The sequence below is a fragment of the Saccharomyces kudriavzevii genome (assembly GCF_947243775.1).
Source record: "Saccharomyces kudriavzevii IFO 1802 strain IFO1802 genome assembly, chromosome: 3".
Taxonomy (NCBI): domain Eukaryota; kingdom Fungi; phylum Ascomycota; class Saccharomycetes; order Saccharomycetales; family Saccharomycetaceae; genus Saccharomyces; species Saccharomyces kudriavzevii.
Window position 1 is genome coordinate 1 of NC_079274.1, and position 12138 is coordinate 12138.

General features: G+C 40.9%; 4 protein-coding genes across 4 annotated transcripts; 1 reads left to right on the forward strand and 3 right to left on the reverse strand.

The window, feature by feature from the left end:
- Positions 1-3977: 3977 nt before the first annotated feature.
- RDS1 (Rds1p) lies at positions 3978-6473 on the reverse strand (the record flags this gene model as incomplete). The annotated part of the gene is made up of 1 exon (XM_056231136.1): positions 3978-6473. The coding sequence occupies one exon, from the start codon at positions 6471-6473 to the stop codon at positions 3978-3980; it is 2496 nt and encodes an 831-aa protein (XP_056086287.1).
- A 567-nt stretch (positions 6474-7040) lies between these two features.
- On the reverse strand, positions 7041-8075 carry SKDI03G0020 (aldo/keto reductase; the record flags this gene model as incomplete). The annotated part of the gene is made up of 1 exon (XM_056231147.1): positions 7041-8075. One exon carries the CDS (start codon positions 8073-8075, stop codon positions 7041-7043), a length of 1035 nt encoding a protein of 344 aa, XP_056086288.1.
- Positions 8076-8553: 478 nt separating this feature from the next.
- On the forward strand, positions 8554-9723 carry SKDI03G0030 (uncharacterized protein; the record flags this gene model as incomplete). The annotated part of the gene is made up of 1 exon (XM_056231159.1): positions 8554-9723. The coding sequence occupies one exon, from the start codon at positions 8554-8556 to the stop codon at positions 9721-9723; it is 1170 nt and encodes a 389-aa protein (XP_056086289.1).
- Positions 9724-10996: 1273 nt separating this feature from the next.
- Positions 10997-12082, reverse strand: ADH7 (NADP-dependent alcohol dehydrogenase; the record flags this gene model as incomplete). The annotated part of the gene is made up of 1 exon (XM_056231170.1): positions 10997-12082. One exon carries the CDS (start codon positions 12080-12082, stop codon positions 10997-10999), a length of 1086 nt encoding a protein of 361 aa, XP_056086290.1.
- Between the last annotated feature and the right edge of the window lie 56 nt (positions 12083-12138).

A 12138-nucleotide genomic window follows, 5' to 3' on the forward strand; every position in this document is an offset into this window, starting at 1 on the left:
CCACACACCACACCCACACCCACACCCACACCCACACACCACACCCACACCCACACCCACACACACACCACACACACACCCCCCACACACCCACACCCCACACCCACACCCACACACACCACACCCACACACACACCCACACCCACACCCACACCCACACCCACACACACACCCACCCACACCCACACACACCACACCCACACCCACACACCCACACCCACACCACACACCCACACACACACCCACACACACCCACACACTCTACTAATGCTAAAGCTAACACCCATCACTATTGCACCATTACCATCACTATCATATCACCATCATCACTACCATAAACAATTCCATCATCACCACTACCATAAATACCACACTCACTCACCTTGCCATTACCCTATCCTCAACTTGAACAGACTCTAAGAACTCCCTCTAATGTTACCCTGAATATGTTAAATGGGATAACGCGAAATGTATGAGTACTTCCCATTTAATACTTGGATGACTTATACGATGAGTCATCAATACGTGGTCGTATGGAATAATATTATATAGAACGTATTGTACTTCCTAAATGGAGATGCAATACTATATATGTTTTACATAGATACTATAAGAGGACATCCAATATATTCACTACGTGATGTCACAAAGACTAGACCACAATTCCTTACGTCAACTATATGTAAGTGTTCACATCTAAAAAAATCACATCTAAAGAATCATATGAAACAATCAAACGTAAACATTCACACGTAAAATCATACCCATTGTCTTTGTACCCTATCATTCCACCCCCCCCCCCCCCCCCCATCCCATCTCTAACCGCCTCTAGCTATCATCACCACATACGTCTATGGATGCTAAGAATACACCACTCTTCTCTAACCCTACTGCAACGCTGCTTCTCATCCTCATCTCTCACTCAATCACCATGGTTACTGCTCTATATCACCATACACGGCACCTACCTAGCGTTTGACATCCTGTGTCATTTACGCATAAATCCCACGTTTATTCGCATTTTAGCGTTCATAAAATATTCTATGGCACCAAATATCATATAAAATGCACTTGATCGCATCTAATATAACGTCTTTTGCCACATTCTGTCCATTCATTCATTATATTATATATTTATTATAATCACAAAATTTCACCTCTGAAATCATCAAAACATAAAAATATCCCATAAATTAATTATATTATATTGTACTCATTACCCTACAATGTACGCTATGAACCCCTTACATATCTCATGATACTTCAATGTAAGGTGCTCTCTATGAGGTGAGATACAATATGTAGGACTGTTTAATATATTATTTATGCTAACCTGATATTGGGACATTCTGTACGTTATCCAAATGTAAAAAATACAGAATTACTCCCTCTGTACATAAAGATTAGGTGTCTTAGGAACTCGTGGATTTAATATTACCAGTACATGGTCTCTTTGTATACGTTTCTGAAATACTTCTGAAGCATTACTCATATCATGCCTTTGGGTTAGCACTTTTAATACTGCTTGTTCCTAATATCATCATACTTTCAGCTCATATAATCCTATAGTAGTAATGTGTTATGTGTATATGAATACTACAATAATACACCCTCCAATGTATGATCCTATATAATATCATCATGAATTATAAGTTAATAATAGCACCTAATCATGCGGACGTTGTGATACATTCACATTCTTACTCTTCTTCTATCTTGCTATTTGTTAACAATGCATATGCCATCTTGTTGTATTTTTTTATTGGATAGTTGAGGTATGCAATTGCAGCTTAATATTGCGTTGGCTGGAATCTGGCTCAAAAAACGCACCTCAGCTTCTGACAGTCGTAACTCAGATCCAGATAAATGGGACCGTCACACAGTCCCATTCATGTTCTTGTTCTACATTCCTCTCTATCATCTTCGTTAGACGGATGAAAGCAGCTTTAACTGATCTGGCATGATTGCTCACCCCTCATTAGCAGTTTGCTGGGGGGAATATACCTTTAGAGCGCTTTCTAAAGGGGCTAATAGGTCTTCATCACTCCTGCAGAAACGCCAAGGGCTCTCGACTTTAGAGTTGCATGGTAATATTGCTACTGTTCAAATTAGAGAAAATTATAATCCGGGTTATATGGGTTGTTGAAAGTTTTATCCGCCACGAAGAATGTGCGCGGTCATACTACACAAACCATATATTTAGGAATACATGGCTATATAGGCAGTGTAGACGACTGTGTTTTAACATTGTATCAAGGTAACTACCAACTCCATATACTTGCATAAACATGTACGCACTGCCAAGCATAGTATGTTCACGGATGGAAGTGCTATCTATCTTTTATGGTACCATGTAGTAAAAATATTGAACTCTTTTGTAAGCTATGTATGAGCAAAAGACATAATATCATTACCTCGATATATGGAGACCAGAATTTCTTACATTAATGAATTTGAAATTTTGCGCTCTTTTTGTGTAGTCCATAACTAAAACTTTATTCAAACATTACTCGTACCATACTTTTGAGTTAATGTATTTAACATGATAAAAGTGTTGAGAAACCTAATGTCAAAAGGAACAATGCTTTCCAGATATTCCATCTGTTCTGGCGCCAACTTGATACTTGGAGTTTTAATGTTCTGTTTCGGGTGTTCAACTTTTCTTCCTCCAATCAGCAGGAGAACGTGTTTCGATTTAGAGCGAACATAGGCAATTGCAATAGCAGTAAAAAAATCAGCGCCATGGGCCGCAGCAACCTTAGCTAATGCTTCACTAATTTTAATTTCCGCACCTGTTTATTCGGAGGTACAAAAGACACACGCCTTGTTCATTCTTCCCCGGTTCTTCCATACTGATTTTACTCTGAAACCTTTCGCCTCCCATCCCATCCCATGGAGCGAGAGCCATACCAAAATGCTTAGCCATTGGAATAATCTCACGCTCAAAGTCCCTATTCAACAGATTCCATTTACCTTGATAGATGCTGAAGGGAGTTTTCCCGTGAGAGGTAGCGTAGTAATTTGCAGCAGACACGACCCATGCAGGTGTATAAGATACGCCCAAGTAGAGAGCCTTACTCTGCTGCACAAGAATGTGCAGACTGCCCATAACATCCTCAGTAGAACTCATATAATCACACCAGTGAACATAAAGAATATCAATCCAATCAGTTTGCAATTTGTGGAGAGAATCTCTCACACTCACATGTAAACTGTGTTTTTGGTGGTAACCACAGTAGTTGGCGCTTTTACCCTCATCTGCTTCGCACTTCTTGTAATCTCCAGCATACTTAGTACATATAACAATTTTTTCACGCAGCTTTCTCGACTTTGTCCACTCACCAATCCATTCTTCCCACTGCTCGTTTTCATAATTATTTGCGGCATCAATGAAGTTTCAACATGCTTCGTAAAAAGCATCAAGCAGCTTAAAAGCGCTTCTTGTTCGTTGAGTCCAAAAAATCCGATGATGTGGTTCCTCCCAAAACTAATGGTGATAATCTAGTATCTGCAGTCTCAGAAAGAACGCTAAAACGTCCTATCTCGCTAGATGCGGGCCCCAACCCTTTAGGCATGAGGAATAGCGCCTATTTTAAGTGATCGAAAAAAAATGAAATGGATTTGTTAGATCGTCACTCAGCAGGTGGAAGATGAGATCTTTCTACCCACCGCAAAATGCGTTGTTGCTATTACATACATTTCCCAATATCGTGGGTAACCTTAGTCTATTTTGCGCATGCAGGAAATCCCGGCCGATCGCAATAGAGGCACGGCCGGGATACTTACTTACGCACAACCACCACATTCCTCCTGCCACACAGCCGTGCTAATTTTAGAAAGTTAACAAGCACGCAAGAAGAGATACTACGGAACGCGAAAAGCCCTTTGCTCTTGACATGCTTCGAAACACTGAACAAAATATGGACTGTGACACTGTTTTTCGTAGTTGTTTTCTGGCCTTTTCAAATATTGTAGTGTTACAAAGAGGGCATATCGGTCAGATTTTCGCCCAACAACTCCCAGAACGCATCAAAATTGCCGTTTTCCAACAGTTGATTCAAAGCCTCTTCCTCACTGATATTGAAAATTTCTTCAGTTATATTTCCGGACATGGCGGCATTGGATTTTTTTCCAAAAGGGCTGGAAAGAACTGCATCCTCCATCTGACATAACAGGATTTGGTTAAAACTTTCCAAACACTGGCTGTTCGTTAAATTCTGTTTGATCCTTTTAGAATTGTCACAGTCCAGTCCCCATTTCAATCTCACGGCTTGTTGTACTTTTTGCGGTATTTCGCTTTCACCGGTAACCTTTTCCCAAAGCTCGTTTGTTGCAGACACTAGGCTGCCCATGTCAACCAAATACACAATGTACTTAAACATGGGAACAGTTTGGTAAGCGCAAAAGTAACTATCCTGAAGCTTTTCTCTGGCTAGATCCACTAAATGCGCCATTTGGTTACGAACATGTTGAACAAGTCTTGCTAAAACGTCAGTCATCTCATTTTCTTTCTCTCTGCTATCAGTAGGTACATTAGAAGGCGACAGCTTTTCTAGGCTTTCTTGTTTGTAAGAACACCTCAACAAAATACGGCATTGGAACATCCATATCCTCACAAGAATAAAGCATATCTGTTTGTCGATGATGTAGCCATGCTCCTGTGGAATGTTCTTTTCAAATCTGGTATCAAGGTAATCTGATACCAGGCCTGCCAGTTCCAAGTACGCATCAAACCCTCTCGAGGTAAGAAAATGGTAATTCTTTTCATATTCTTCCCAATGTACGATACACTTTTTCTCGAAATACAACGATAGCACATCAAGAATATTAAAAATGCATGCACGCCCCACGATATTGGTCAAGAATATTTCAGTCTTCTCCACATCCTTGGTATTAAGTAGCGTATCTCTGCCAAGCTTTATCGTATTCAATTTATTTTCTTTAAAAGACTGGTAAATCAAACCTGTGGCAAAATTATCACTCATGAAATCTTCCAATCTCTTGATGTTCTCCAAAACTTCAAAAAGTTGCGGATGCCGTATAATCGAAGAGCAACTCGACACTAATTTGCTCAGAATAACGTGCAATTTGTACTTGTTCCACGTAACGTCATGCAGTCGCATGTTCAATTCACCCACGAGACTTTTTTCATCCTCTGAAGTAGCTTCCACCTCCTCGAAATTCGCTAGAAATAGTTCCATATATTCACCATTCGATCTATCACTATCACCTTCAGCAAGTGAAATTTGAAACTTTAATGACTGGATTCCTAACCATAGCATGCGCCTATGTCTCATCAGTGACGAGTCCTTGAAACGTTTGTAGTCCGAAGGCTCATACTGAAGACCCAGTGTTATGGACAAGTTTGAGAGATGGTTGAGAGTGAGCAGGTTAGTTTGATTCAGTACACAATCAGGACTTCCAGGATCCAAATGTTCTGAAACATAGAAGTATAAAAGGCAAGTAAATGTACTTTCATTTGGATAACGAAACACATCCAGCAGGCATAGCAGTCTGTGACATAAAAGGGTCAGTTTTGTGGAGGTTTCAGAGGTATTTGCTTTTACCATAGAAAGAAGATCGGCATCCAATGTTGAATGCTTCAGAGCCATAGCCATGATCACTGTGAGTAACGACAAAGTTTCTACTTTTTTGCGGACATGTTTTCCTTCAGTGTTGATTTTCCAGCGATTATCGTCATCTTGCAGAAGCAATGTACCGAGGTCGCTCTCGAAGAGTGTAATGTCCATAAAGGGATAGAAAGGGTAAATATTCTCGTAGAAGCACTTTAACAGTATTTCACAGTCCTTCTTCTGCACCAGCACTCCTTCGATTTCAGCAACTAGTGAGGGCAGAAAAGCTACTGAATTATCTTCTTCGATTGAGCACCCATTGTACAACATCCCTAGGGCGCTAGGTTGAACTCGAAATAGCTTACTGTGTTCTATACGTCGTAAAATAGCCTTTTCAATGAACGACAATGGGCCTAGTATACGCCTTGAAGAGTCCTCAAAAGGAATACCATTAGCATAGTTGCTAAAGTCAATCAGTGTCATGCCATACAGCGAGGCACAGAGTGCTCTGACATATTGATCGTGTTGAGACAAACTATGCGCAGCAAACGGATAATCCACAAATGTTACTAGCCCTACAATGACAAGCATATCTTCCGCATTCCATATTGACAACGTTGTATTAATAACACCTTCTGGTACTTGCAAGGAGCATCTGAAGGCAGACCCTTTGAGTCCCGACTGGTATTCACTATTTGATGCATGAGGAGTCTTGGGACTGGAAAAGCCGCTTGCTATGACTTTGGAAGATAGATCTGCGCTGTCTTCATATTTACATTCTAATGAATGTTGCTGGCATCGTGAGCAAACAGGACGTAATTTGTCGCACTTCCGTTTGATTCGCTTACATTGTAGGCAAACCAGCCGCAGTCTGGATCTTCTAGACAATGTTTTCTCCATCTCGTTGGGTTGCCATCAGCAGTTGTTATCTTCTTTTGGTACCTTCAAAAGCATCATGATGGGAACGCTTGAATCGGATTCTATATTTTCGTTATGTGTGATTAAGTTGTCTTGTTGGTATTTCGTAATCTGGCCTGCAAGAATATTATGTGGCCGGCTCATTACAATGTTGGTATAATGTGATGGTGCGTCGTAACGTTCTCATACAAGACACACCAAAACTGTAGAACCAACACCAATACGGTCCACCAATTTTATCCCTGTGTGGCGTGTGGATTCCACCTTTACCACTTTCTTAATTAATGCATAGCCGAGAATTTGGTTGTCTGAAATAACCCCGGAATCACCAGACCAGCTGTTATACGAAAATCATCTCTCCACGAAAAAAGCATAAATATATAGATTGCTTGAAGATCAATATATAATATTATTTCTTGCAAATTCGCAACTATGTCTGCTGTTGGGGCCTACTAAAATGCACAAAAAGGCGTAGTGCTGGGCACTTGGTTGAATAATCTAAGCTCATTATTTCTTACGAAAAATAAAAATATAATTCCTACTATCTAGCTAATATTTCAAGTACGTTGGCTTGTATAATTCTTCTAAATATTGAATCTCCTCTTCAGTCAACTGCACATTCACTGCCCTGATAGCCTCATCCACTCTTTCAATAGAATTCAATCCAACAATGGGGCAAGCGCCTTTACTCAAAACCCAGGCAATGGACACCATAGCCATTGAGATACCTTTCTTTTTCGCAAGTTCTTCCACGCGGTTAACGATCCCCTTCTCATGGGATTCGAGACAGTCAAACTTCAATCTTTTAAACGTGGGATCTGAATTCTTTCTATCTGTTGCCTGATTGAGCGGTCTTGTCAAAATACCTCTGGCGTTAGGAGACCAAGGTATTAGACCTATCCCATGTTTCTTGGCAAATGGAATCAATTCACGTTCATCTTCACGATACAGAAGACTGTAACATGACTGTGAACATATGAACTTGGTCCAGTCACGTTTTTCTGCAATAAACTGTAACTCAGCAAATTCAGTAGCCAACATTGAAGAAGCACCAATATACCGAGTATACCCCAGCTCCACGACACCATTTAGGGCTTTCATAATCTCTTCCATTGGTGTATCGTGATCCAATTTGTGGATCTGCAAGACATCGATGTAAGTTCCTAGTCTTTCAACAGAATTCTTTGCGGCCTCAAGTATATGTTTGCGAGACAGACCTGATTGATTGACCAGTCCAAGCATGTCAAATTCACTGACTTTTCCAAAGTGTGTAAGCTCTAGGCTCTCATCTACAGGGTAATAGACCTTCGTTAAGATAACAACAGTTTCTCTTTTGATTTTATAATGCTTCAAAAACTCCCCCAGGATACGTTCACTTAAACCATTAGAATACACATCAGCAGTGTCAAAGGTCCTCATACCACCATCGTAGCAGTGCTTTAGGATCTCAAAGATTTTTCCCTTCTCATTAATGACCCATTCAGCCCAATCCTTGGACCCATAGGACATGCAACCCACCAAAATAGGTGATATTTTTAGGCCTGAATTTCCCAGTTTCACCGGTTCAGGGTATGACTTCGACATATTTTACCGTTAAATCCTACTATCTTCTTCTCTCTCCGAGCTCGAGAATAAGAAATGCAAACTAGGAAACACAAGAGAAAGAAGACGAAGAAAAGAAAACGCAGTTTCTACCTTCTTATAAACGGTGCCACCACCGGTACGAAATCAAAATTGAATGAAACTCATAGGTAGTCACATATGTATTGTTGATAATGTTAACCCACGAAACAGGATGCGAATAAGTGGTCAGGCATAGTCGACCGACTATGACGGCGCTAAATTTCTGACGTTAACAGTAGACGATTGATTGATTCAATAGACTATAAGTGGAGTGGGAAAAAGGTTGATGTGTATATGCGGCACATTTGAATGTACGCTTCACTTAGAGCGATGGACGGGCAAGACATTGTGAATAAGTTCCGGTTACCTAAACAATTTTAAAAACACGTTTTTTGTCGATTTGCTGGAGTATTTTAATATACTCAACATCGTTGAAGATATGGACGGATTAGTAGATGTAGAATTTCAGAACCCCCGCGAATCTTCTACATCGTCATCTAGCATTCAGCTGGCCGGCTGTTTTAGCCAAGAAGATGCGGATTCGAGGGCTCTAAGCCCAAAGAGGGAATGCTTCTTGGTGGAATGGACCAACCCTGATGATCCAGATCACCCACACAATTGGTCAAACCTTAAGAAAGGTTTCGTCATGTTCGAGGTTTTATTTTTAACATGTGTGACGTACATGGGATCTTCGATCTACACTCCGGGCCAGCAAGCTATCCAGTCGCAGTTCAAGGTCGGCCACGTGGTCGCAACATTGAACCTTTCCATCTATGTCTTGGGCTACGGAATCGGACCGATCTTCTTGGCGCCTTTTTCTGAATTTGCCACCATAGGAAGGCAAACTATTTACATAATTACGTTATTCGTGTTTATTATGTTCCAGATCGGTTGTGCAACAGTGGATAACGTAGGCGGTCTTATTGTCATGCGATTCATAAGTGGCGTGCTTTCATCACCTGCTCTGTCCACTGGCGCAGCGAGCATTGGAGACGTCATCAGCGATGAAAAGAAAGTTCCTTTGGTGATAGGGCTATGGTCCATTGGTGCGGTGTTAGCTCCTATCGTGGCCCCATTGTTGGGAGCATCTATGATGGTTGCAAAAGGTTGGAGATACATTTTTTGGTTATTAACTTGGATGGCTACTGCAAATCTAGTTATGTTGTTTTTCTTTCTTCCTGAAACATTAGCAGACAACGTACTTTACCGGAGATGCCGAAGGATAAAAAAAATGACAGGCATAGACGCATACTGTACACTTAAGCAGCAAGACGAAGAGAGACTTGATATGTTGCAATTCTTTCTCGAAGCTGTTTTGAGACCGTTCAGGATCATTGCCCGGGAGAAAATTGTAGCTTGTTTCGATGCCTACATGGCTTTGTTATATGGATCCTTGTATTTATTCTTCGAATCATTCCCACTAGTGTTTGTTGATCTCTACGGTTTTAGTTTGGTTGAAATGGGTGTCGCGTATATGGGCTTTACTGTCGGCTGCATATTTGGATATCTTGCCTTGTACATTTTTCAGACAAAAGTTTTTGATCCTAAATTTGATAGTGGCACATTCGAACCGGAGTCCCTTTTGCCGTTAAATATGGCTGTGGGTTGAATATTCCCTTCATCACTGTTCTTATTTGGCTGGGCAGCTTCTGTGCATTGGATGCTTGTCGAATTCTCCCTGTTTTTGTTCATGTTCGCAGTGTTCATTCTTTTCCAAATCTCATTTTCATATCTTGCCATTTGTTATCCCTGTTATGTTGCTTCTGTTTTTGCTGGCAGCGCCTTAGCAAGGTCGTTATTTGCTTGTGCGTTCCCTTTATTTGGCACTGCAATGTATAATAACCTTGCCATTGAACACTACCCTGTCGCTTGGGGTTCCTCCTTAGTTGGGTTTGTCGCATTGGGCCTGTCAGGAATTCCATTTGTGCTTTTCAAGTACGGTAAGTCTTTGAGAGGCAATTCTTGTTTGGCAAACTAAAATGTTCAAAGACCGTCACTGCAAAGTGCACCTCAATCTCTATGAATACTGCCAAAAATGATTCCATATGCTCATCACTCGATCTATTACTGCTACTTTCAGCAAGCGAGATTTGAAGTCTTGAAGCCCGAGTTCCTAACTATAACATCCGTTCTAGGTCTTATTAGTTACACCTCTTTGAAACTTTTGTATTTCGAAGGCTCATATAGGAGGCTCAATGTTATGGATAAATTCGAGAGATGGTTGAAAGTAGCTGAGTCTAGAATATTCTTACTTTTATATAATAACTTGAATATCGTTTTTGGTATCTAATGTTGAATTCTGCACAGCTATTGGCAAAATCTTTGTGAGTAATTGTAAAGTCTCCATTTCTCTATGCACATCCCTGCCATCACTGTTGTAGTCTTCATCGATTGTTCATCACGTTGCAGGAGCAATATACTGAGATCACTTCCAAAAATCCAAATGTCCGGAAAAGTGTGGAAACGATAAATACTCTTGTAGAAAGTTCTTAAGCTGTTTTCTCCCATCCGCCACTCAATTCATACCAATACCAAGGTAACAGGCTGATTTAGAAGTTGTTTAGTATGTTCTATACGCCATGAAAAAACACCTCTTCTGTGAACGACGATGGCTCTAGCCAGTAGTTGTCGCGATGACCTTTGGAAAGAGACACCATTGGAATAATTGTTAAAGCCAATATGTGCCATGCCGATCGCCCGTCCTCGGTTATTAGAATCATTAGTGTTGCAGTGATTTACTCAAATCTCAAATAAATAATGCGCAAAATATACAAAATCGACCGTTTTAGCCCCACTTGCGCAATGGTAAAAAATGAATCTGTGGCATATATTCGAAGACTTTCTTTAAAAATTTCCAGAGAATAGTAAGCTATATACGTACACTACTTATGGAACTCCTTGTCATAGTCGACTAAAGTGAATCTATATTTGACATCACCTTTTTCCATTCTTGTAAAAGCTTGATGAACGCCTGCTCCGCTAATTGGAAGTTCTTCCACCCATATCTTGACATTCTTTTCGGAAACTAGCTTCAACAGTTGTTCAATTTCTTTTCTGGAGCCAATAGCGCTGCTGGAGATTGAAACTCCCATCAGGCCCAATGGTTGTAGTACAAGTTTCTCACCGTGTTCTGGAGCAGCAATAGAAACTATAGAACCCCCAATCTTCATCACCTTTATGACACTGTCAAAATTAACCTCAGACAGAGATGACGAACAGACGACAAGAAGATCCAAAGTAGTGAAGTATTTTTCTGTCCAGTCCTTATCCTCTAACGTGGCAATATAATGATCAGCACCAAGTCTCATAGAGTCCTCCTTCTTGGAGTGGCCACGCGAGAACGCATAAACCTCGGCACCCATGGCCTTTGCTAACAGAATACCCATATGACCAATACCACCGATACCCACAATCCCTACCTTCTTACCTGGACCACAGCCGTTTCTTAATAGCGGAGAGAACACAGTAATACCACCACACAATAACGGAGCGGCCAATGGACTTGGAATGTTCTCTGGAATTGGAATAGCAAAATGCTCATGGAGTCTCACGTGGGATGCAAAGCCCCCTTGTGCGATGTAGCCGTCCTTGTATGGCGTCCACATGGTCAGAACATGGTCAATAGTGCAATATTGTTCATTATCACTTTTGCAACGTTCGCATTCAAGACATGCCAAAGCTTGGGCACCAACACCAACACGGTCTCCAAGTTTTATTCCCGTATGGCACTTGGGACCTACCTTTACCACGCGACCAATTATTTCATGTCCAAGAACTTGGTTTTTCGGAACTGGACCCCAATTACCAGCTGCTATGTGAAAATCTGATCCGCAGATACCACAGGCCTCGATTTCAATATCAACATCGTGGTCACAAAAAGGTTTAGGATCGAAAGTCACCAATGTAGGGTGCTTCCAATCTTCTGCGTTGGATATACCGACACCTTGGAACTTTTCTGGATAAGGCATTTTTTAGTTTTTCGTTTTCGTCAACAGATTTATACTTTCTTCATTTCAGTAGCATT